This window comes from Mchenga conophoros, linkage group LG23 (genome assembly GCF_057382185.1).
Source record: "Mchenga conophoros isolate Kocher_MC1m ecotype Shallow Benthic linkage group LG23, M_conophoros_male_GT1.1, whole genome shotgun sequence".
Taxonomy (NCBI): Eukaryota; Metazoa; Chordata; class Actinopteri; order Cichliformes; family Cichlidae; genus Mchenga; species Mchenga conophoros.
The window spans coordinates 4,191,640-4,217,699 of NC_140547.1; the positions used below are offsets into that span (position 1 = coordinate 4,191,640).

The 26,060-nt window shown below is 41.6% G+C and overlaps 1 protein-coding gene across 2 annotated transcripts in view; it reads right to left on the reverse strand.

The window, feature by feature from the left end:
- The window catches only part of tle5 (TLE family member 5, transcriptional modulator), a 53,131-nt gene that overhangs the window by 23,775 nt on the left and 3,296 nt on the right, over positions 1–26,060 (reverse strand). For both annotated transcript variants that reach the window (XM_085265131.1, XM_085265130.1), the window contains exon 2: positions 5,605–5,693. In XM_085265131.1, coding sequence (XP_085121257.1) covers positions 5,605–5,693 — 89 coding nt within the window. The remainder of the gene's footprint in view (positions 1–5,604; positions 5,694–26,060) is intronic.

The following is a 26,060-nucleotide window of genomic DNA, read 5'->3' on the forward strand; positions in this document are numbered from 1 at the left end:
TACAGACCTCTAAACTTTACGCGGCCTTCAGATTAGCTCAAGAACAGTTCGCAGGGAGTTTCATGGAACGGATTTCCACAGCAGCTGAGGGGATTATGGAAGGGGTTGTATTTCAGGAGGTGGGCTCAACCCCTTAATTAATAAAAGGAACTCTTAATGCTTCAGCATCCCAAGACATTTTGGACAATTTCATGCTTCCAACTTCGTGGGAACAGTTTGGGGATGCCCCTTTATTGTTCCAACGTGGCTGCAGACGAGCGCACAAGGCAAGATCCATGAAGACATGGTTGAGCGAGTTTGGCTTGGAAGAACTTGACTGATCTTCACAGAGTACGAAACCTGATTTGGATGATTTAGAGCAGAGACTGTGAGCCAGGCCTTCTCGCCCAACATCAGTGTCTGACCTCATAAATGCGTTACTGGAAGAATGGTTAAAAAAAAGAAAAGAAATTCCCATAAACGCAATTCTAAACCTTGTGGAAAGCCTTCCCAGAAGAGCAGAAGCTGTTATAGTTCCAAAGGGTGGGCTGACATCATATTAAATCCTATGGATTAAAAAACGGGATGTCACTGAAGTTCATATGCGTGAAAGCAGAAAAGTGAATGCTTTTGGCAATAGAAAAAGCAAGTTTTCACAGTACTATGCAGGGCTGTGAACTCCTTACTGCTTCTATAGGAAGTAGGAGGTTAAGTAGCAGCCAGGTGCTGCTAATCAAAATAAATTTATTAACTCATCAACCAAGAGCTACATCTCAGTCTCCAGAGTCCTCAGATTGAATTTCATGACTGCACAATTGTAAAAAGACTAAACAAATAAGGCTTGATGACAAGGCAAGGAAAGCCACAAACTCAGTGGATGAAACAGGTGCTGAGAAGCTTTCTCAATTCTATGGAATTCACCCAAAGTCCAAGACTCCAAGGATCTTCCAGAAAAAAAACCCAGAAGAGGGAACAAAGATTCATGTCTATACCACTATCCAGGACGTGTGGAGCAGTCATGAATAGTAAGATGCCCTCCTAGAGTGAACTGCAAGGATTGCTGCTAAGCAGTGAGAGTGCCTCAGGCAGCAGAAGACAGAGGTGTTAAGGAAAGGCGAATAAGACCAATGCTGATCCATCCACCATTGGCAGACAGAAGAAAAAACGTGCACCAAAAAAACATCCTACCAGTAGGTACAATTTACAAAAGGCCAGGGTGAACAAAAACAAACACATTGTTCAGATAAAAGCAGCACTGGAAGAGGCCCCTTCAGTCTAGTTCATTAAACACAACCACAATTGCGGAAAAAAACTGCTGACTTGACTCTTATCCAGATGACAATCGTGAATCCCACAGCCACAGAAGGTCATTACTGAAAAGTGGATTTAAGCATGTTAATGGAGAGCTGACTAGAAAGGAAAAGCAAAGCAGAAAAAGAAACAAGGACGGCTGCAACCTTGAGTGGACTGTGAAGGAAAGTTGATTCAAGAACTTGTAAGAGTTTCACAAGGAGTACCTGAGGCGGGTGTCATTGCATCATCAGCCACCACCCACAGAAATGTTCAGGAAAGGAACTTCAACTAGCACATTTCTAATATCAAGCCACTCCTGAACCAGATGCAATGTTGCAAGTTCTTATCTGGGCTAAGGAGAAAAGGAACTGGACAGATCCAATGTATCATTTCATTGGAAATCAAGGTCATAAGGAATAGAAAAAGAGTGCAGAGGCACAGAAAGTAAGGTTGGATTTTGATGTCCAGTGTGATGTTTCCACAGTCTGTGAAAATTTAAGATGCCATGTCATCTGCTGGTGATTGGCTCACTGTGTTTTATCAAATCCAAAGTCAATACAGCCATCTACTAGGAGATTTCAAAGCACTTTATCCTTCCATGTGTTGGCAAACGTTATGAAGATGCTGCTTTTCTTTTTCAGCAGACCTTAGCAACTGCATCCATGCCAAAACATTTGCTGAACATATTATTAATGGTCAGCAAACATTATTTTGCAGAGGTTTGTGATTGGCTAGCCATGTCCGCTGACCTGAAGCACATTGAAAATCCATTGTCAAGAGGAAAACTAGAAACAATTGATCCAAGAATACAGATGAGATGAAGGCTACTATCAAAGCTTCTATAAAAGTTTGGCAGTGCCACAAGCTGACCACCTCCACGCCAAGCCGCATTAATGCAATAATTTGCAGTAAAGGACCCCCAAGTACTGAGTGTATAAGTGAAATTGAACATTATTCAACTGGATTTCTCATTTTCATGAGCTATAAGAACATAATCATCAAAACTAAAACGTTAAAAAAAAAATATTAAAGTTTACCTTCTGGAATGAAAATTTTTATTTAGCTTTTTTCGCACAATTGTAACTGATGATGGGATATCTGTGTTTGTAAGTAGATAGAAACATCCTCTTCTGTCTTATCTCAGCTCTCACGGTGCTCTCACAGCAGCTGTTCCTAATGTAAACGCTAACAGCCAAACAGTTTACCTTTTTTCCCCCGCTCTGTCTCCTGTGTTTCCTTTTCTGTCTCCCTTCCTTTTATATGTGTATTTTCTGTCACTCTGAACTCTGTTAACAACTCTGTAACCCTGTTACTTCCTGCTTTTTTGTTAATAAGTCACCTTGTGTGTCTTGTGTGCTGGTTTGCCTTACTGTGTTAGCATTTTCCCCTCGTCTGCTCTGCCCTCATTAGATTCACCTGAGTCTTCTTTCCCAATTAGTCTTCTCTGTGTATTTATAGATGGTCTCTTCCTCCTTTACTTGTCAGTTCATCTGAGTTGCTTGGCTGTTTTCCTGTCTGGGTTACTGCCTCTGTCTTTCTCCACGTCTCTGTGTTGTTCTGAAGTTTTAGCTTCTCCTTTTGGCTACTTCTTCGTTCTTCCATTTATTACCTTTAGTTTGACATTTGTCATGCCTGAGGTTTCCTTTTTTTAAAAAAAAAATCCAACCAGCCTCCCAGTATCAGCTTTGAGGTCTTCATATCAGTAACATTTTTAATGCCCTTTATTTTTATTATTTATTTGCCATAATATTTAAACTCATGTAATGATTGGTTCTTGCTGCTGAAAACAAGGATGTCATCTTCGTGCATGACAATGTTTCTCAAGAATCCACACGTGTATAAAACAAGTAAACAGTGACCCGCTTTAAAAGAAAATCCACTCTGCAGCAATAACACTCAACATTTATCGTATCAACCATCCAACTCTTTTTATCGATACGAAGAAATTGAGAACAGTTGCAGCCAAAATGCAACCAAGCAAAATAAAGATGTGCACTTGTTGGCTGCTCCAAGCTAAGGATATCTGGTTATGACTTCTCACACCTTGGTAAGCAACAGATGTCCAACCTGATAACACTGACATGTGTGAAGGGTTTTTTTTCTTTGGGCTGGTGATTTTAATCCTTAATCCTGTTTTCGTACGAGCAGCCTCCACTCGCCCAAAATGTTCCCCTTCCCACTTACATAAAACCCTTAGCACCATCCCTGTGTACATGCGTAGGCTGTATGGTGGGTTGTCATGACAACAGGCGTCCCCGCTGCCAGCCTACCTGGGATTGGCTCCGTGCCTCCTCTGATTGGTGCTCAGCAGCCCCCGGGCCTGCGCCACTGTTCTCAAACGACACTTTGATGGAGTTTTATTGCCGATTCTTCCGCCTCTAAATCGCTCCTGCTGTCATCTTTATTTTGATTTATGTATTCCCTGATCTATTTATGCATGTGAACGAGGGGAGGGGAGAAGAGACGGGGGAAGGAGGGTGGGCTGTCGGGTGGGAAGAAGAAGACAGCGACAGCTACAATGCTCGGTACTATACCCGGGGGAATGCCTGCGGTACATTTGCCTTTTAAAGTCTTCAGCAACAGACACACGCAGCTCAGCAGAATACTACAAAGCCTCGTCTATGGCTCCCAAGCCCCCCCACCCAATCCTAGCTCCCCTCCTGAGTCAATAGGAACTGTATGCATGTTCTGTATGCTCAGACAAAAAAGGCATTCTTTCAACTGCGCCGTGACTCTCTGAAGGGGGTTAAATGGTGCTGCTCACTGTTGTGGGAATTACAAAAACCAAAGTCGAGGAAAAAGACGCACAGGGCATTACTGCAGCTTTAGAATCCCCTACAAACAAAAGCGATCAGACCAGAGCAAGGATTTTACACACAATGTGTTACTCTTTCATCTGCCTTTGCCTGTGTCTGTAACCGGCTGAGGCAAGCCTCTGGAAGGTTCTGGGAGTACAGGTACAGAGGAACAAACCAACCTCCTCAGGAAGGAAGACAGGCTTCAAAGACTCCACTCGCACAAAGAGTGGATTTCTTGATGCAGACCCCGTGGCATCCCTCCTCTTTACAACAGCTATCAAACAGATCAGTGAAGGTCAGAATTTGGAAGCACCTCAGACTTCTGGAGCTGTAGCGGTATTTAAGCAGTAAAGGAAGATCAATAGCCGAGGGTAAACGAGATTGATTTAGGTATGAGTCAATAAAGGCTTCCTTAGTGTGCAGTATGGCAATAGAGCTGAGATACTACTGAAACAAAGGCACACATCTCCATTTTTTTCTTACCACAGAACAGTTCTCTTCGAGTTCACACTGTGCTTGGCTGCAAACATTCATCTTAAAAGTCTAATGATTTTTATTTAAATTCTTGAAGGTATCCTGCAAACAATGATACCATTTGTTGTTTTTTTAAAGTGAAAATACAGACTTAACCCTGGCACTGTTATCATATTTTGTTAATTCTTTGTATTCATCCATCCATCCATTCGCTTCCGCTTATCCTTTTCAGGGTCGCGGGGGGCGCTGGAGCCTATCCCAGCTGTCATGGGGCGAGAGGCGGGGTACACCCTGGACAGGTCGCCAGTCTGTCGCAGGGCCAACACACACAGGGACAGACAACCATTCGCACTCACATTCACTCGCACATTCACACCTAGTGGCAATTTGGATTATCCAATTAACCTATCCCCACAAGCTGCATGTCTTTGGACGGTGGGAGGAAGCCGGAGTACCCGGAGAGAACCCACGCAAACACGGGGAGAACATGCAAACTCCACACAGAAAGACCCCGGCCTGATGGTGGAATTGAACTCAAGACTCTCTTCTTTGTATTCGATTAAATTTAATTAAGAGGACGTGAACCATCAGCAAACCCTCTGTTTGCTACTTCTTTACAATTCCTATAAAATTAATTATCACTATTATTATCTGAATTTATTTAATATTAAGACAGTAAATGTTGTCTGAATATGCTCACAAATATAAACTACTTCGCTGTCCCTGAGTTTTAGCTAGCTGTAGAGTCAGGCAGTTTCCAAGTGTTACTGTTAGTGATTATTGATGTAAAACAAAGTGTTTAAAAAAAGAAAAAAGGACATACATCCGCATTAAAAGCCATTCTGACCAAGAAATGGTAGGTTTTTGTTGCCACAACACAGCTCAGTTTATGTTTAACATACCGGCTACTGGTACACAAACACAGTATGTTCAATAAACAGAAATCCTGAAAATACACATGTACAGCCTGGGGATATATTCCTTATTAAAAAGAGCTGCACTTAACAGGCTGTCATATGTACAGCTTTTCAATTTTGTTTGCATGCAGCAGTGTTTTCACCTGTGGTATTGTGCTTGAAGAAACTGGAACTCATCCTTGATCCTGTCACAGGAATCAGAGGTCGTGAATTTCAGCTGCTGCGATGAGGCCTGCAAAAACATAGAGAGAAAAACGTTAGAGAAGAGCTACTGAGAACCATGTTGAAAGAGGAAACAAAAAAAGCAGGATAGGTGAGTGAAGGCAAGAGAAGCAAGAGACCAACGTGGAGAAATAATTAAAAACACGAACATGAAATCAAACAGTTTTCAATTTGCTACAGTCCAACGAGCAAAGCATTACGAAGAAATTGGTTGCCAAGCATGTTTCCAAGTGCGACGGGCCAAATGAAAACCCCCGAAACTATGTGCATGCTCAAAAACAGAAACATCTAAACTTAACGTTCCTGCCAGCTTTTTAAACCCCTGCAAACGAACTGTTCTCTTACACACCCGCACACAAACCTGACCCACACAGAGATATAATTAGCCATAAATAGATTAAAACACACCCCTACTTAACCTTCAATAGACATAACCCAGACTCAGTCTGTCCTTGGTTTGGCACACACTGCTTCTTTACAGTGCTGAAGCAACCTTATGAGTTATTAGCCAGGGCCGTGATGAAAAACAGCCATGCTGTGAGCCATAACATCCTATTGATTGATGATGCATGAGGTACAATGGTAATACAAAGTGGGTAATGATTATCTTAACATTCCTTTTTGTTATTCCAGCATTCACTTTGAGTGACAGTGAGTAAACATTTAGGCCTGCTTCTTGTATAACTAATGATACTTTTATGAAGATACTTTATAAAAGTATCTTTATGGGGAATTTAAATTCCAATGCTGACGTTATGTGTCTCTCTGCCACACTGTAACAGTACTTGCAGTATTTGTAAATCCCAACAACAGCTGCTTCAAGGCACTTTATATTGTAAGGTAAAGACCCTACAATAAGACAAAAGAGAAAACTCCAGAAATCATATGAACCCCTATGAGCAAACAGTTTGGCGACATGGGAAAGGAAAAACTCCCTTTTAACAGGAAGAAACCTCCAGCAGAACCAGGCTAAAGGAGTGGCAGCCATCTTCCATGACCGGTTCGGGGTGAGTGAATGAAGACAGGACAAAGATATGCTATGGAAGAGTGCCAGAGATAATAATAGCAAATAATAATTAAATGCAGAGCGGTGTATAAACACATTGCGAGTGAAAAAGGTTACTGAAGAAGAAACACTCCATGCTGGACACTCACTGGACTGCCCCAGGACCCTAGATCTATTGCTGCTGGTTCCTACTCTTGAAAGTAGAGTGGGTGCCTGTCTCCAGAATCCAAACCGAAAGCTGGTTCCACAGAAGAGGGGCCTGAGAGGTGAAGGCTCTGTACAATAACCTCAGTTTTATCTGAAGTTAGAATCAGAAAATTTGAGGTCATCCAGGTCTTTATGTCTTTAAGACATTCTTGCCGTTTAACTACTTGGTGTGTTATCGGGCTTCATGGATAAAGCTGGGTGTCATCAGCATAGCAGTGAAAATGTATGCTATGCCTTCTGATGATACTGCCTAAGGGAAGCATGTATAATGTAAACAGAATTTGTCCTAACATGGAACCCTGTGGAACTCCATAATTAACCGTAGTGTGTGAAGAGGACTCTCCATTTACATGAACAAATTGGAGTCTGTTAGATAGACATGATATAAACCACTGTAGCACAGTACTTTTAATAACTACAGCGTGCTCTAATCGCTGTAATAAAATGTGATGATCAACAGTACTGAAAGCTGCACTGAGATCTAGCAGGACAAGCACATAGACGAGTCCGCTGTCAGAGGCAGTAAGAAGATCATTCGTAACCTTCACTAAAAGGTGTTTCAGCCAAGACAGCAAGTACTGTTATGAATAACTACAGAGACTATGTTGTAACTTACCCATATGCTAACAAAACAGGTATGACATAGTAGGGCACAGACACAGGATTTCTGAGAATTTCCCCTGTGCTGTCTTGGAAAGAGGATATTGGAAGCGGATACTTTGAGTGCTGTGGGCAGGGTTTCCATGGGGCAGGCTTGCTCCGACGTGTACTTTGGATGCTCAGTGATGTTGGGATCTGTGCCTTTAACTCTCCTCAAGTCATTCCTGAGGATTCTGGCTGGAAGCGCTGTCTTGTGGGTGCTTCCTTGGTTTCCAAAAAGTTTAAGATGGGTGGTATGTTTCAAGGTAAAAATCACATTAAATTCCACTACTCAGGGTTTCCCTTCAGATGACTTCATTTGAATTTGCTTCAGTCGCTGTTTTTTTATGTTGTAGCCAAAGTCATGTTAAATTAGCATACATAAAATAACACAATGACACTGTCTGTTTGGAGCTAATTTGGAGAATCACCTGACAAGGTTGTTTTTTCACCACATTAATACAAAAAAATAACAGATTTGGTTATGGTGACGAGGACCATTATTTGTGTTTCACTGTTGTCTTTTTTAAGATTCATTTCTGGCATTCTGCCTTTATTGATAGGAAAGCACCGAAAGCAGACAGGAAAGCAGGGAGGGGGGAATGACACACAGGAAATGGTCTGAGGCAGATTCAAACCCAAGCTCCTGCAGCAGCCTTCAGCATAAGCAGTGTCAGCTCATCTCTGAGATATTTTGCCGCCACTGATGCCTTTAAAAAGAATCTTAAAAGTTCATTTCTTGGGAGGCAAAGGTTACATGGGTTGATAATCGTCTTTTAACAGTGAAACAGATAAAAGACAGTAAGGCTACCTATTTAAAAGTTTGTGTTACTTTAAAGTGGTTTAACTCAAAGCCATGTTTTAATGCCCAGAGTGGCCTGTGCATTCACAATTAACCTGCCACACAGAAAAAACAAAAAACAAAAAACAGAGCGTTTTAGATATACTGTGATTCAAATGACAACCATGTCATGTCAAAGACACATTGGGATTTTTAGCAAACAACATCTTTTGCCTAGCCTGGATGTTGCCATTAGCCCTTATTGTAATTCTCTCCACACTACATTCCCCGGGCAGCAGTGGATGCACTGGTTGTGTGTTGGAGCACAGAGAGCATCAAACCCAAATAGGGACAAAATCTCATTATTTCTCAGCAGGCTGCATAATGGGTCATGTGGGGGGGGAGAAAAAAAAAGAAAAAAAGAGACATTTTCCACACTGCGATCGAGCAGTTACAAAAAACCATCAGAATTCTGATTGCCGCACTTACGGGAAGCTAGCCCGACATTGTTAGGAATGACCTGTCGCTTTGTACCCCGCTCACCACGACATGCCGCTCAGTCTCATTTTTAACTGCAAATAGCCTCCTCTGCATTCATAGAACAATAGACTGAGACTATACGAAGCAACAAGATAGCTTCAGGTTGTAAGAGCAGATCTATTTGATTCACAGGATAAAGTTTTTTTGTTTCTCTTTTTTTGTTAATGGCTCAGTAGCGAGTACTCTACCATGGTTTTAAGTAGGGAAGGCATTCTTTCAGGGTAACAACATTTGGTATCCTGTACATGCATGAAATGCGTTTCGTACTATGGCCGCAAAACATTTGGAAATTCAGAAGCGCTAAGGTCGGAAGAGGCCCAGGCACTTAAGACTTTTATTTAGAAAAACATAAAACGTGCAGTCCTGTAAAACTCTGACAGTGACCTCGGCCATTACACATCCAAATGGTACGAGAAGCCCTGACATTATAATTCTGCCTACAGACACAAAAAAAAACCCAATCCCAAACAAACCAGTCTGCTGCTTGGAGACAGAGGCTTCGACTGTAAAGAAGAATAACCTTTTCCATTATCTCTCTAGCCAGTACGGCATGGACCAAGCTCAGCAAACAACAGCTCAGCTATATGGGCCTGTGCCACACAGAGCCTGTGTCAACACAAGGCACTTGGCTAGAGGCAGCCGTGAAGCTCACACTGCACTGTGTGTCCATGCTTGTGTGTCTATGTACAGGTTGCCCCCTGTGCCAGAGGGCAGAGCTGTTGCTCAAGATCCGATTTCCTCAATGTGAACTGTAATATGCAAGCGTTTAACATGCCAAAGAGTCAGCTGCCCCAGGTAGCTGAAGAAGAGAAAAGAAGTGGAGGCAGAAGGAGGAAAAATAAGAAACAGAAAAAGCAAGAAAAGGAGCAAGAACTTTCTAAGGCTACGTCCACACTAATGCGTTTTCAAACGAAAACGCGTCGTTTTCTCTCCGTTTTGGCCTCCCGTTCACACTGAGACGACGTTTTCCTCAAGGAAAAAAATGCAGCGTTTTGGAAACGCTCTCAAAAACGCATTCATTTCAAAATGGAGCTGCCCCGTCGCAGTGTGGACGCTCGAAAACACAGACTTTCTAAAACAATGCCGCATTTTAGTCATGTGACCAATTAAACAAAGCTAGTTGAGTGCATTATAAAGCAGTTGTTATGATTGCTCTCAATTTTGACAGCCCTAAAAAAAAAAAAAGATTAATATCAGTTTGTACATGCTCCAGATAGCTTTTCTTCAAATCCTTTAATTCTCACTCGCTTTCGCGCATGCGCAGGACTGGAACGTAAGCGTTTTCGGTCGTTTCAATGTGGATGCACGCCTCTGTGAAAACGACTTCAAATCTATCCGGGCTAATGTGGACATAGCCTAACAAACACACCATAAAACCAAACACCAAGACTCACAAGGGCCAGATTAGGGCTTTTATGGCAATAACAGCTTTTCTGTCTCACCTTCCCATCACTATCTTGTGAAACAGGTGAGAAATGTTGGATGCAACAGCAAAAGATTCACATTCTATAACAGCCTACCAGCATGAAATAAAAAATAAAAAAAATCAGCTTTTGGCTGCCATAGTTATAACATGTCAATTAATAAACTAAACTGGATAAAGAAACAGCGATGATAGATCTGCGTGACGTATCAGGCAAGATAATGAAAATGTCACATTAAAAAAGTCATTTTTAGTTTAGTACATCACACACAGTACACTGAAGTCGCTGAGGACAAGTGGCTCAGTTTCACCAAAAATGACAAACAAACAGTGTCTGACAAATATTGCTCCTCCACATTTACAGCAGCCACAGCCTGAATGACAACATCTGCAGCCTGCACGAACCTGACGCTTACTAACTTATCTACTTTGACTCCAAATCGCTGATGACATTTTCACATCTGATTGATAACTCTGCTTCTTGAGTAATTATTCTACACTCTCTACTTTCAGCTTGATATTTTTCATTTTATTTCATTTATTTGTGCAGCAATGGCAACACTGTCATTTACCCCAGTGCATCATATGACCCTAAGGGAAAGAGATTTGACTATATTACTTGCAGCGCTGGGTGTAAATATTGTAATCACATTACCTTTTTCAGTAATGCATTACTGTACTAAATTCAGTAATTAATTTTCAGTTACAATTATTAGTAAATTTAGTTACTAATTAGTTAAATGCATTGCAAAGTCTCTTCAGTTTCTCCAGAAATGTAAAAAAAAAACCTCAATCAGCTTATTTCAGTTCATGTGCCTGCAGGAGGAAAAAGGTGGCGTGATCTAAAGCCTTTAAGGCGGGGAGATATAGACTTTACTTTTATTTGTATTGCATAAAAGGACATGGTGATGGTGAAATGCAAACTGTGTCATATGTAGGAAGGTAGATAGACTGAGTGGTTGGCAGCTGTCAACAAGTAGCTGCATAAGCCAATATAGCTTTAAAAGAAAAAAAATGCTTCACAGTTTTAAATATATTTTAAAACTCTACAGCAAAATCAAACCCTTTTTCTGATAAGACATCCAGCAAAGTACAAGAGCTATGAGCACAGTTCTCACAGTGCTAGTGAGAGATTTTTACCACTCTACAACCAGAGTATGTAGGGCTATCCGAGCGCCATGAAACATACATTGTTAACAATGTTTATTATCTCTTTCTCTGTCAGTGACTAAAACAAGGTGCTCTATGGGGACCTGAGAGCACACAACAGATGGATGCCCATAATGTTAATGAAATACTGCCGTAATATTGTGACACATGCCATCTGCGGTGACAAAAAAAAAGGTGCTTGCATGCTGCGTGAAGTGGATGTGTTTGTCCAAGAGAGAGCTGGGCTAATGCATGTGTGTGTGTGCGCGTGCGTGTGTATCATTTTGTTTGTGTTGCAGAGGGATAGCCTAGACAGCGTAAACGGTTGAGAGGATGTGTGTGTGCACATCTGTGTGTGGGGTGTGATAAGCCTCTATATATGGTGCTTGGCTGCCAGAGGAACAAATATTCACTGCCATGAATCATACACAAGGATAAAACAGCCCACACACACACAAATTTGCATAATACACACACACACACACACGTGCGCACAGCACCTAAATGTAGGACAATCTCTAATTTGATTCTGCCCTGCTCCTTTGAGACGTAATTAAAGCATTAAAAAGCTTTGTGCGCTGGTGAGGCAATTGAGACAGTCTTCAGCGAATAAATGGGATTCATCGTTTCAGGAAATTGCTGCCCCACCTCCATCCCCCACCCACCAACCCTAAGCACACTCATCGCCCACCCCCGCCCCTCCCCACGCACCCACCCTTCCTGGCCTCATCATCTGGTCCAATCCATGTGAAGTCTACTGTGAACCATAATGTCTATTTTAAATAAGAATCAGGCAAAGGCCGTTTCTGCTCCACGGATCAGTCGACAAAAGCGATGGCAAAGGATGGAGATTACAGAGGGCACTCAGCTTTACGCACACACACATAGATCACACTACAGTGATTAGACACACCAACAATACAAGAATACAGTGGAGCATTTAGACACACCAACAGAGCGGAGACAGCAGCATGTATCCACACACACACACAGTGACGCACGCACGCACACAAACACACACACACACACACACACACACAGACACACACACACACACACAATAACAGCAGGATACATTGGAAAACATCCTCCTCAGTATAAATCCTGCCTGAGGGTAGCAGCAGTGTGGGGATTGTATTTCCTGGAGCACTGCCTAACTGTTTACATCTCAGCCGGAGTGTGTTTCTGTGTGTGTGTGTGTGTGTGTTTGCGTGCATGTATGTGTGTGCTGGGGGCAGGGATGAAACCTTGGCATTGTAATCACTCACTAATGACTGGATGTTATCTCACTCCCACTTTTAAATGAATGCAGAAGATCCACACTGACGAACAGTTGGCCTATTTTTCAATGCCAGGATGTGTTTGCTCCATAGCAACAGTCTCAAGGATGCCATTTGAGCCATCCGGCTTTTCTGTCCATCACAGATTCCCACTGCCCATCTGAGTGTGGAGTATAGGCATATTATTATTCTTCAGGTGTGACGTTTTTTTCTACGTGACTGAAAAGAACAAGTGTTTCCATCTGATTTTTTTTTTCTGCTGAAAGCAAAAAATAAAGAGTATTCTTTTTTTAGCTGAGTCTGAATGAGATTATACATTTTATGGGTAATTTACTGCTGGCAGTATGCATGTGGGCGATGCCCCAGTTCAACTTACTTTCACACCAAGTACAAGTGCTTACATTTAGACATATCTTAATACCAAGGACTCAATAATAATAATGCAGATTTTCAACCATAAAAGTGAGAAGCACCCTAAAAATCCAGTGATAATGTACACCAAATACTCGTCATGAATCTGAATCTGTAGGCTCTGTATGATTCTGAAACCAGCACATATACCTGCCATGTATTTTACTGACTTTATGCAACAGGAATAAGTAAAGACAAATAGATAATACACAGGAAATACAACAATAAAACTCAGTGCTTTTTTTTAAAATACAAACACTTCATGACTATAAAACTGATATGCACCACCTGTGTACTACTCTCACACCTGCTACAGCCACGTTCACTGACTGCAGTAGAAATGCGGTGTTGGTGCATCCATTCTGTGCGCTGTCATGATTTAAAATCAATGGGAGATTTCCTCAAGAGCAAAGACGGTGACATAAGTATAACTTCCAGCTGGAAGAGTGTGTGGAGTCAAAGTCTGTAAACTTTCTGGCAGCTTTTATTAAATTTGATGATTTTATACAAGCAGTTTTTATGCACTAGTATTCACTGAAATTTAACTCAATTTAGATAGCATGTCAAACCTGTGTGTACAGCTGCTTTATAATGCTACAGTCACACCAGAGAAAGCAGCAGTCGGAGACCGCAGAACAACAAAAGTATTGCAACGGTGTGAAAAAATAATTTGCAAACGCACCGTCTTTGAAATAGCCGTTTCAAAGATGGAGTCAGTCTATGATTTAATGGGGAGAAGTTGGCAGTTAAGTGCAATCTGTTTGTGATTTTAAAAAAAATCTGCAAACCTGTGGCTTTCAACAGAGAAATTCACATTAACTACTTGCATTTGGAGTCCAGCCAGTAATGCACGGTAGAGCAGGGCGATATGACCAAAAATATTTATCACGATATACATTTGAAAATTTGCGATAACGATATAACTGATGATATAACTGACACTAGACAAAATACTTTACAACTACTCAACTTTATTAGTGCAAAGAAAATCATCAATGTATTTTCACTTAAACAAGCAGCTGTTTTATATGCATTAAAGTTATATAAAAAAAATTAACAGTGCAAATGCAAATTCCTCGCTGACAGTTTAACCAAAAGGCGTTTCCAGTGGAAACTGGCCGACATATCCTCAGCATAACCATGTATAATATCCACAAAACTTAAAAAGAGCTTTTACACATACAATACGGTAATATTATGTTGAAGCACAGTGAGGCGCCTGACTACGATAGCCGTAATGCTCCAACAATCCATCAAGCGGTGCGGGTTCGTAGCAAAATCGTACTGAAACATTTGACAGATTTTCGAGCGCCGTGTACATAAAATCGTTTCGAGGTCAGTAAACACAACCAGAGTTCATACATAAGGCACACGGGATTATAAGGGGCACTGTCGATTTTCAGAAAAATCAAAGGATTGATTTTAAGTGTGCCGTATTTTCCAAAAAACACGGTAATAACGACAGCCCACTAGCATGCTCTACCAAAAATAGTGCTTTGTTGTGTATCTGACGGACGAAAGCCAAACCAGTTCAAACCCACTGAAGTTGCAGCATTTTTACAAACCAGTTCTGGTTCATCTGTTTCATTTAACGATCCACTTTCGCCCTTCTCATTCTGCGTCGCCGCCATGTCCGTATGTAAACAAAGGCACTGTGCATGCGCGTTTTACCCATATTCTATCGCGATATTTCATTTTCTTATTGTTGCCCAACATTACACCAGTATTACCGTGAACGGTATGATATAGCCCAGCCCTAATGCACAGAACTGAAACAGAAAGTAAGAAAATCCTCCGCCTTTAGTGATGAAGTTGCTGCAGTATGCCGATTTAACTGCAAAAAACCTTGCTTTTACATAGGAATATAACAGGCTGACAGCCACCTGACCTTATGGCAAAGGCACACATCGCAGATGAGTTTCACTCATCGACTCAGACTGATTCCAACATGTGCTGTAAACAATGTCTGTCTGCATTTATAAATATACATGCAATCCATCGCCCATTTGTCTGAGCACGACTGCAGTCATTCCACTTTCAGCATCATCCCGTCTCTTTGTACTGGTGAAACGAACGCATGGTGTGTGCGTTTATTTGGGCAAACGTTTCAGCAAAAATCCATCCTGACATGATTCACAGAGCCTTTGAGGGCTTAAGCTTTTTGCTAATACACGAGCAGCAAACAAGATCACATCCTCCATCTAAGAATAGCTCCAACCAAACAATTCCATCTAAATATCCCGGATTAGTGTTTGGACTAAAGCATATGAGCCCAGTGATCTGAGAGAGGGACAGGGCTAACTGGCCCACATCCAAGCTCACCCCCAGCCAACTCTGTCTGGGCCAAAAGGAAGCCTCGCTATGTTAGCGGCTAAGTGTGTGTATGTGTATCAGAGAGGAGAGGCTGAGGAATAGGATTGTGTCTTCAGCCGCTCTGGACAGGGGCTTTAGAGCACGGGGAGAGCCTAATCCTGTTTCGGCCAGGAATTTGATTTTGATTATTATCTCTCACAAACCAAGCAGAGGCTTACCCCCATTTCTGCAGCATTATCCCCACAACACACAAGCACACATACACACACACCTCCCTCTTGCAGCCCAACAGATTTGACCTCGTTAAGACGCTTTAAAGGGGATTATTCTACTTTTATCACTTCGAGAGAAGTGCCCTTGCAAACATAGGCTTGGCATGTCTTACCTTCCCTCCCCATTCTGAACTATCTTGACCCCCCCTGGCAAGGCCAGCCAAGTACACAGTACAAACACATACAAACACGACAGTTATAGCACACTGCCCTGCAAACACAGATGCACCTGTGTACAAAAATATAGTACACTATACCCACACGCACGCAGGCTTGTACACAATAAGACCTAACATAAGGTGGGGGAGGCATAGTGTAACACACACACACACACACACCACAGGAAAAGAGTGCAGAGATTGCAAAGCCAAGGGAAATGGGCAATTTGTCAAAAGTGGGGAAAGTGGTGAGGCCGACAGTACTGTGGGTTTGGAAACCATGGCTGAGATTAAAGCCAGACTCGCAGAAGGGGGGCTTTAAGATTACACCCAGTACGGCTGTGTAGATGATTGATGCCTGCTTGTAAAAACCAAGGTTATTACTTACAACAGCCAAAGAAGGAGAAAAAAAACAGGAACGAAGAAGGGAAGATTAGATAAATTTGCAACAAGTTAACAATGAAAGGAGAAAGCTGGAGCTCTGACATTTGGGCAACACCGGGGGAACTCCAAAGTTCTTTGGCACATATTGTTTTCTATCAGAGTATTGTAATTTCAAGTGTATGCTGATGAGCTCTATTTGATTTCATGTTTACGCCAACAGCATGCAAATTAGTTTTTTATAGTAATGGGACCAGGACAGACTGAACAAGGGAGGTTCTCATTGCCCTGCTCTTGAATGAAAAGGTTGTTGGTGGGGATGTGGTAGCATATTGTTTCAGTCATGGCCTTACCGCTGTTAGGCACACAAACAGAACAGCTAATTCTCCTTTGCACATTGGCAGATCTGCGGGCTGTGGCCAGGCAGGGGCAATCAAGCCGCCTCCCGTCGAGCCGCTTTGTTCCAGCCCATCGCACCGTTCTGCTCTGGGGAAGGTTTACCCCACCCACCGCCACCCTCCTTTCTTCCCACCTCCCACACTCTCCTCCTAGGAAGCAACTGCTGAATACTGATGCAGTTCCTCACTACATCCCCCCAACATTAACTCCCACACGAGAAAACCACACACGCACTTTAAGAGGAACTTGCGAAGATGCATGCAAAGACACACACGCACAAAGTCATTACCACATTTTTTTGTGTGGAAACGCACGCACGCACACACAATTTGTACACATGCTAAAAGAGAAGAATGTATACAGACAATAAAAGGACATCCCACGTCAACAAAGCCGTCTATTACTTGTGAATTTGTAACCTTGACATGCAGGCCTCGTCCGTGAAGGCAATGCAGCAGAAATACACGCATGCACACTCAGAAACACACACATCAGTGTCTCCCGCAGGTTTGAGCGAAACCAACAACAGGACATCTGTTTTTGTTTATGGTCACATTCTTTCTGGTAAATTTGCTGTGGTACTTTGTGTAAAGCAAAGCAGCCCGAGCTGACAAAGTGATGCACCGACAACTCAACTGGCAAGTCTCATGCTTCTGCGGATCCTTTAGTTTCTGTATTATAATCATACAGAACCAGAATGTCAATGACGCAGTCCCTCATCTGGCTTGTGATCCATCACAATTCATAGGTTACTGCAATGTGTGAAATACATAAGGAAAGTTTTGTTTTCATTGGTTACCTGTATTGGACTAAGTGACAGTAAGAAAAGACACTGAGAAGCTAAATAGGCTCACAAAATCTGACCAGTACTCCTATAAAATGGAAAAGTGATCGAAAAAAGACAAATATGACCTTGAGCACATTTTGGATAAAGACATTTATCATCATTTTGTGATCAGTGTGTTCAAGTTTCAAGGAGGAATACTGAATCTTGTGAATTGGAGTCAGATAGATGGACAAATAGACAGATAAGAGATGGATAATTGACTCCTCGCCACTAAAGAAGTTTAGGGGAGGAGCTAAAATGAAAATAATTATTATGAAATATATTTTCATTTTAAAATTACAATTATTTTATTTTTTAATGACAGTAACTGTAACACATACAGCACATAACAAGCATTTACGAGCTCTCTCATAAAGGTTTAGCCTTGCTTGTAACTTAAAAATACGCCATTAGTTGTTTATTTCTTTCCTCAGAATCGGTGGATAATCATGTTAATTTCTCTTTATTTATTTATTTATAAAATCACCACAAGGTGAGAGTTTTGTAACTGATTGGCCCAGCAGGGAAGTGCATCATTTATAGAGCGGTGACACGTTTTCAGTCCTCTTGATTCAGTACTTTGTTCAAGCCATATGCTTCTCTGGGGTGCCATAAACTCCAAGGTGCTTGTGCGTTTGTTGTTATACATAATATACTTAAAAAATATTCCTCTTTGCAGACATACTTATGAATCCTTTATCGCATTTAAAAAAACAAAAAAAACAACTGCATGGAAACGTCAATAACTTTTTTAAAAGTTCAAACTAACTAATGTACAGTATGCTTTAGCTTTGGCTAAACTGCAGTGGAAACAATATTGATAAAAGCCAAAAGAGGCTGAAACTGACTCAGAGCATAAATCGTGATGTGGGTGAAGAATCTGAATCACCGAACACTACAGCGTCTGCTCAAGTGAAGCAGCAGCAAACTAAAATAGCATCGATATTTGTATGATGAGAAAACGCTAACCGTCAACAATTATTACATGAAAAACTATAAACAGTACAGTGATGACGTTTTCAGCACTGTCATTCCACAGCAAGAAGATTTCGACTTTTAATCCAGACTGGGGTTTCGCATGTTCTCCCTTTGCATGCATGGGTTTCCTCTGAGTGCTCAGGTTAAATCCATGTTAGGTTAACTCGTGCTTCTAAAATAGCCAGTGATGAGTGGCAGACAAAGTGCTTTAAGTATATAGAATGAAGCAATGTGTGAATGTATAAATGTGGGTTGAAGTTGAAAGTGCTTAGAGTGGTCAGCAACTCCAGAAAAGCCCCTATATGCAAGCCAGTCCATTACCATGTTGTTTATAACGTCATCTTTTTCAGTCTCAATTTATCTTAATGCACTCAACTCTTAATATTTTCCCAACAGTAGTGAATTAAAATTTACATTAATCTGCCTTTTCTTCACCCCATTTCACAAAAACATGGTCATATTTTTCTAGTAACTTGTCAAACTGATGACGTGCAAAAGACAACTTATTTATGGAGTCAAACACAAAGAAGGCATACATGCGGGGAACTGCAAGGTAAGGGGTTAAAATGGCAATCATGAACCACAGAACCCCAGTTACCCCTATGCTATCATCAAGGCAAACCCAAATACAAATCAATTAAGTGAAGCCACTGATCTATTAACTTTGTTTGTGCTGTTGATGCCTTTTTGAGCATTTTTAATGCAGCTATATAACTAATAATATAGCTTCTTGTGTAAAGTTCATCCAAGAAGTTTTGGTCAGTGAAATTGTAATTAGATTAATCAGATGTGTCTTTGCATTGCGCCCCTCGGCAGTTCAAACACCATGGACCGATCGTCACTCTTGTTCTACTTCTGGGAATTCTGCTGGAAGTCTGCCTGAAGGGTCCATGTGTATAATTGATACACTGCAGTGCAGTTTCTCAGTCTGTGTGATCATATAAAATTTACAGGAACGCAGACGTGTGCACGGAGCCTCGCACACACAGTATGTGGACAAAATTTATGTCACCCAAGCACACTCTAGCAGGTTTGCAGATACAGAAACTATGACAGGTCTGAAGCACTTTACTTCTTGTGCAAATTAGAGCAGCACCGATTGCAATTTCCTCAGCAAATTATGATTTCTGATTATTTGCTATCTGCCAATTATTCTTATTCTTTCTAAGAACTAAAACTGACAGCCTATACAACACATATACTTTATAACTTCACTAAATAACAGGACATTAAACCTTTCTCTCAGATTCATGCGGCTCCATAATTTTTCTCATAACTGTTTTTATCCTTTGCTCAGACTGAGGCTGTTAGTTTGTGGCTGGCTCAGAGTTCTGGATAGCTCTAGTTTAAGCCACTTTTTCTTTGTTAATTTCTATAAAATGTCCATGTTTAAGTGACTCATTAGGTTTGATGTCACGAACATTTATGCGGTTTTCTCTGCTGTTTACTTTAGTGAAATGTCTGAGTCTTCACTCAGTTCCAAGCTAACAACAAAGTAAGTGGCTTTAAGTGTGTGTCCAACTATTTGCCTGTGCGGCTTTGTGGCATAACACAGACTAGCGCTTTAATGGTCATATGAGCGGAGAGCAGTGGAAACAGACCAATTCTTGTCTCTGGACAGTCAACTGGTGAATCTCTAATCCAAATATAATAATTTCTTGCTCAAAAAAAAGAACATGGCAAGGCTTCAATATGCACAATACATGAATGACTACATCCATCTATTGTTTTGACTACACAGCATGTTCCCACATCTGATCTACTCTATAGGTGAGCAGAAACGGTTCCTTCTACAACCAAACACATAAATGGGTTGTTGAAGAAAAAGAAACCATGAAAATTATGCTGGCACTGCAGTGTTTTCTCATTTTTAGCTGGGCTTTCTGTGTTTAGAAACAAAGAAGAAAAAGGAACAGACTCAGCTCACTGTCGTCCAATGTGCATTTGCAGAGTTTGGGAAGCCAGCCACCAGCAGGAGGTATAAGTCAGTGTCTGAATCTGTACTCGCATCTTTTCTGCCTACTTGAGTCTAAGTCAGTATGTGTGTATGCTCAACAAGAGAAGGGCTGTACCAATCTACACCCCTCCATTTTAGCCAAACCCCAAAGCACTCTGACAATCATCCACCGTGGCCTTTCACCAAAATCAACATCACCTGTGACCCATGGCCTCTACTCGGCCACTTAAATGAGGGGCCTCCTGCAGGTTGGTGATGTTTGGGTGGGTTGGTAGGTGGGGGGCACATGCAGGGCTGTGTTTGTCATGCTAATCAGCTGGCCTAACCTCAATGACCCAGACATCTGCTGGCCTGCGTGTGTCAAGCCCCACATTCAATTTTTTCCCCAGATACAAAAAGCAGATAAGACCCTTGAGGCTGGTAAGAATGTGTGTGTGTGTGTGTGTGTGTGTGTGTGTGTGTGTGTGTGTGTGAGAGAGAGAGAGAGGGGGAGGGGGCTCTTATTGACGTTGAAAGGGAAAAATCCTTTTATTTCTATGCATGTACTAGAGCAATAATTACCAGAAAATAAAGCCAACGTGCATGTTTGTGCGTTTTTATGCTCGCCTCTGTGCACGCACTAATGTCCAGTACCCCCCCCCTCGCCAATCATCGGACACACATAGTTAAGCTTGTTGCTCTCTCTCATACACACACACAGACAGTGTGTCTGTGTGTGTGCAGCAGAGCAATGGAGCAGGGGCGGGGGGAGTTTGTTTAATGGGCGAGACAGGGGACCATGGGGATTAAGCTCTCCCCAGCTGGAGGCTTTAGAGGAAAGGCTGGGGGCTGTTCTGTTAATTCAAGTGGGCTTAATAATGCCTGTGCACCCTCTGCCCCTGACCCTCCCACCACTACATTAGATCTGGGAGGAAACACATGATAAAGGGAGACAGACAAGAGGAGGTGGAAGTGTGTATGCTGTGTGCAAGAGTCTGTGTGTGTGTGTGTGTGTGTGTGTGTGTGTGTGTGTGTGTGTGTGTGTGCGTGCAACCTGTGGCCATCTCTACAGTCGAGCACATGCTCAGGGGACTTGTGAGATTTTGCCTCCCATATTACTTGCGCTACTCTCTGGATTTGGCACCAGGCCTCTCGGTTGCTCCACTTTCACGCCACTGCCAGCTTTGTTGAAGCTGCATTAGGATTAATCAACACCCAAACAATATGGCAAATGCTGTCAACTGGGTCAGGCACTGTGCCACGATCAAATGAGGCTTTTCCCTCTTAAACCAATGAACTGTGCCCGTAACCTGCAACGGGGGATTAAAACGTGCCCACTGACATAAAATGACAAGTGAATCCCCGTTAAACCTCAGAAACCTTAGTCTTCTTTGTTTCTAAAGCCCTTTTCAGACATGGAATATGCAACGTTGCTGGCTGTATCAATATATTAAAGGATTCTGACACTCAGACATGAGGGTTTTTCTTGCATGGAGAAAATCTGGCGCCCTTCCAGCGCCAAATAAAGATCACTAGTGTCAACATGAAAAGAAGCGCAAACAAAAAATATCAATTCAACCGCTGAGCCAGCAGTGCATCAGCTTAAATACAACATCTCTGTCTTACAACAGGAGCAGTCAACTCTGCTCCGTCCACAGCCGCAATATTTTGCACAGGCACTGGATAAGCCAGCTAAGCCGCGTGGTTTTAACAAGACCTGGATTCTCTGCTCAGCGCTCAGCACAAGTTATTGTCCACAGCTGGGTTGTACCAAACTCTCCCACTGGTTCTAACAGTAGAGTCAGAGCCATGCTGCAGCTCTTTGGGCTGGATATCCTCCTCCATCACTGCCAGCTGAGGAGTGCACGTTCAACTTTCTCGAAAGTTCTATGGAAAAACAATTATTCCGATGCCATAAAGCACCAACTAATAACACAAACACAATGTGAAAGTTAATTGTGTATATTTACTTCTTTTTAACGCTGTAATAAATTATGTGAAAGTTACAGTACAATTTGAAATTTCCAACTTTCCAATATAAACCAAGGAACTTAGAAACCAAAGCGATGAGCACTGTGCCAGATGTTTAAAAACCTTAGAAATGTGTCAGTCCGCTGAGATTACTCCAATTCTTTTTTAACTACAAGTGTAAAATATTTGATTCCTTAGCTGATATATGAACATCAGATAACTCACTGAAGGACATTTTAGACCAGCATCTGCGGGGCTCTTTGACATATGAGTGGGTGGCAATTACATTACAGGGTTACCTTGGCAACTGGAGGTTAAAATGTCCACTAGCAACTAGGGCTGGGCTATATCATACCATTCACGGTAATACCGGTATAATGTTGGGCAACGACAAGAAAATGAAATATGGCGATAGAATATGGGTAAAACACGCATGTGTAGTGCCTTTGTTTTCATACACACATGGCGGAAAAAGCATGGCGGCGACGCAGAATAAGAAGGGCGAAAGTGGATCGTTGAATGAAACAGATGAACCAGAACTGGTTTGCAAAAATGCTGCAACTTCAGTGGGTTTGAACTGGTTTGGCTTTCGTCCGTCAGATACACAACAAAGCACTATTTTTGGTAGCGCATGCTAGTGGGCCGTCGTTATTACCGTGTTTTTTGGAAAATACAGCACACTTAAAATCAATCCTTTGATTTTTCTGAAAATCGACAGAGCCCCTTATAATCCTGTGTGCCTTATGTATGAATTCTGGTTGTGTTTACTGACCTCAAAACGATTTTATGTGGTACACGGCGCTCGAAAATCTGTCAAATGTTTTAGTACGACTTTGCTAAGCTACGAAGCCGCACCGCTTGATGGATTGTCGGAGCATTACGGCTATCGTAGGCAGGAGCCTCGCGGAGTGATACGTACTGTGCTTCAACATAATATTACCGTATTGTGTGTGTATAACCTCTTTTTAAGTTTTGTGGATATTCTACATGGTTGTGCTGAGGATATGTCGGCCACTTTCCACTGGAAATGCCTTTTGGTTAAACTGTCAGCAAGGAATTTGCATTTGCACTGTTAAATTGTTATATAACTAATGCATATTTTAAAAAAAACAAAAAAACAGCTGCTTGTTTAAGTGAAAATACATAGATTTTTTTTTTTTTGCACTAATAAAGTTGTGGAGTTGCAAAGTATTTTGTCTAGTGTCAGTTATATCGTCAGTTATATCGTTATCGCAAATTTTCAAATGTATATCGTGATAAATATTTTTGGTCATATTGCCCTGCTCTACTAGCAACCAATTTTCAACTTACCTTTTTTGGAAAAGCATGATATCTGGGAGTTTTTTCAATCCACATTTAAAACCCTTCCTAGTACAGATTCTGGTGACTATGTAATTCTTCTTCTGCTTGATCTAACCGCTGCTTTTGATAGAGTCGACTATGATATCCTAATAAGTTGTTTACAGCATCTTGTGGCACTTCTTTAGGTCTATTTTCCAACTATTTTCTGTCTCACTGATTCTGATCCCTGCAATGCGGAGTTCCACAGGGCTCAATTTAAGGGCTTCCACTGGGATCCGTTCAAAAAAATTGGAACCTCCTTTCACTGGTATGCTGATGATAGTCAACTCTATCTCCTGCTTTTGTAAGTATTTGGTGGCATCATCGCTTAGATGGCCAGTTAAATTGGTGCACTAGTGAAATCTAGCTTCTTTCATTTAAGGTAATTGGCAATGGTGAAACCTTTCCTCCATAGGCAGAATTTAGACAGTAATAAATGCATTTATTATAGTCTTGGCTCGATTACTGTTACACTAGCTCACCAGTCATCTGACTAGCAATGCCAATTTATACAGAAACAGTGATCTTATTTGTTTTTATTGTATTATAGTTGTTCTTACTTTTGTTGTTTTTGGACTTTTATCATTTTCAACGTAATTACTCACTTTTTCAACAGCATGTTCTATCTGCTGTGGCTGTTTTCAAAGTGCTTCATAGTATAGCAAACAAATGTAATAACCAAGCAGCATGCAATGAACTGGCCTACTCACTTAACAAAAATCATGTATGAATAGCTTAAACGGTAAAATGACCAATAAGCTCACAGCAAGGGATGCACTGACCAAAATTCACAAGAATCTCTATTTTTCCTAAAATATTACTGATAAACTAATGGGTGTTCACCCAAACTGTGCTTAAGGTCAAGGTCGAGTTCAGTGTTTACATATTCACCAACTGATCGTGTCCCGAGTGGATCCCGGAGGAGACACAAGTCCTTATTGGGTTGCATCAGGAAGGGCATCCAGCGTAAAAACTCTGCCAAATCAAACATGCCGAGCTACCTACTGTGAAGACCCCTTGTGAATAACAGAGCAGCTGTAATGTTATCGACTTAGCTGATATGGTCCATGGGTTCAGATATCCGTGGAAAGAAGCAACTATCCAAACAGCAAAAAGTACGGAGACGGGAAAATCTGTCACTTGTGTACAATTATGAAACAGCTAAAAGCCTACCGGCCTCTGCAAATATGCCTTTTAGATACACTTTGCATTGAGGAAATGTGCCTCAAGTGTCTCAGTATAGTCAACAGCTTTAAAAAATACCTAAATATTTTAATAACCATCCCAACCAATAAAAGCTTCCCCTGAAAATCTGACATGAGAGGATTGTTGAATATGTACGTAACTAAATTTGTTTGCGAGACCCATCAGTTTGCTATATCGCGGTGCCACTTCTCTCATCTGCCAGGTCCTTATCGGTGACACTCATATCTATATGGGTGTCACATATACTTCCCATCCCTGAACCTTTATGACAACAGCAGCAACTGAAGAGAGGATCTGAACAGGGAATGTGTGTGTTTGTACAGTTTATTTATGTGAAAAATCACAGTGGAGGGTGGTGTGTATGTGAAAGGTTAGGCGTGACCGACTGTAGTCGGTTAAGACTGAACCAGCTGCAGCTCCGGTGAAAAGACGTTAAATTCCCAAACCCCACGTCTAATCCTGTGAGTTTGGTCTTAATACTCCAATAAAGCGTAAAGAGCACTCAATTGGATTAGAAAAATAACCTCCTAGATAAGTAGACAGGCAGGAGTGGAGTGGCCCAGCTGCTCTCACCTTGGAAAAGGTGACTGAGGACTCACTCCATCAGGAGGTGACTGGTTTATAACTTCAACCAGAGACGAGAGAAGACCGAAGATGGCATCTCGTCCCAGTAATTACCCAATGTGAGGTGCAGGTTTTAATATTAATAATACAATAAAAACAACTGTCTGACATAAGTACCTTTACTGTACTCTCTGATAAAAGGTTTTCTTTAGGATCCACAGAGATCCACTGGAAGCAAACAAAATGCAGAGGTTGTTATTCACTCAAATGTTAGGAGTATCTGGGAGGATATACACAGTGTTGTGGTAACCAGCACTCTGGCAAAGACAAAGACAAAAGCTACAATAATAACTTTCTCTTCCAGAGATAGTCATGCACAATTAGGAGTGGGCGATATAGCCTCAAAATGACATCACAATTTTTCAATAAAATTTGCGTAAATGACAATGCAAAAAAAAGAAGTACCACCGAACAATGTTTTATTGATGCTTGCAGTAAGTGCAAGTAAACAACTAAGTAAACAAGGTGCTGGCAGCTGCGTTATTGCAGTAGCTCCACAGTGTTGTGGTTTACACAACACACCTTACACAAAAATG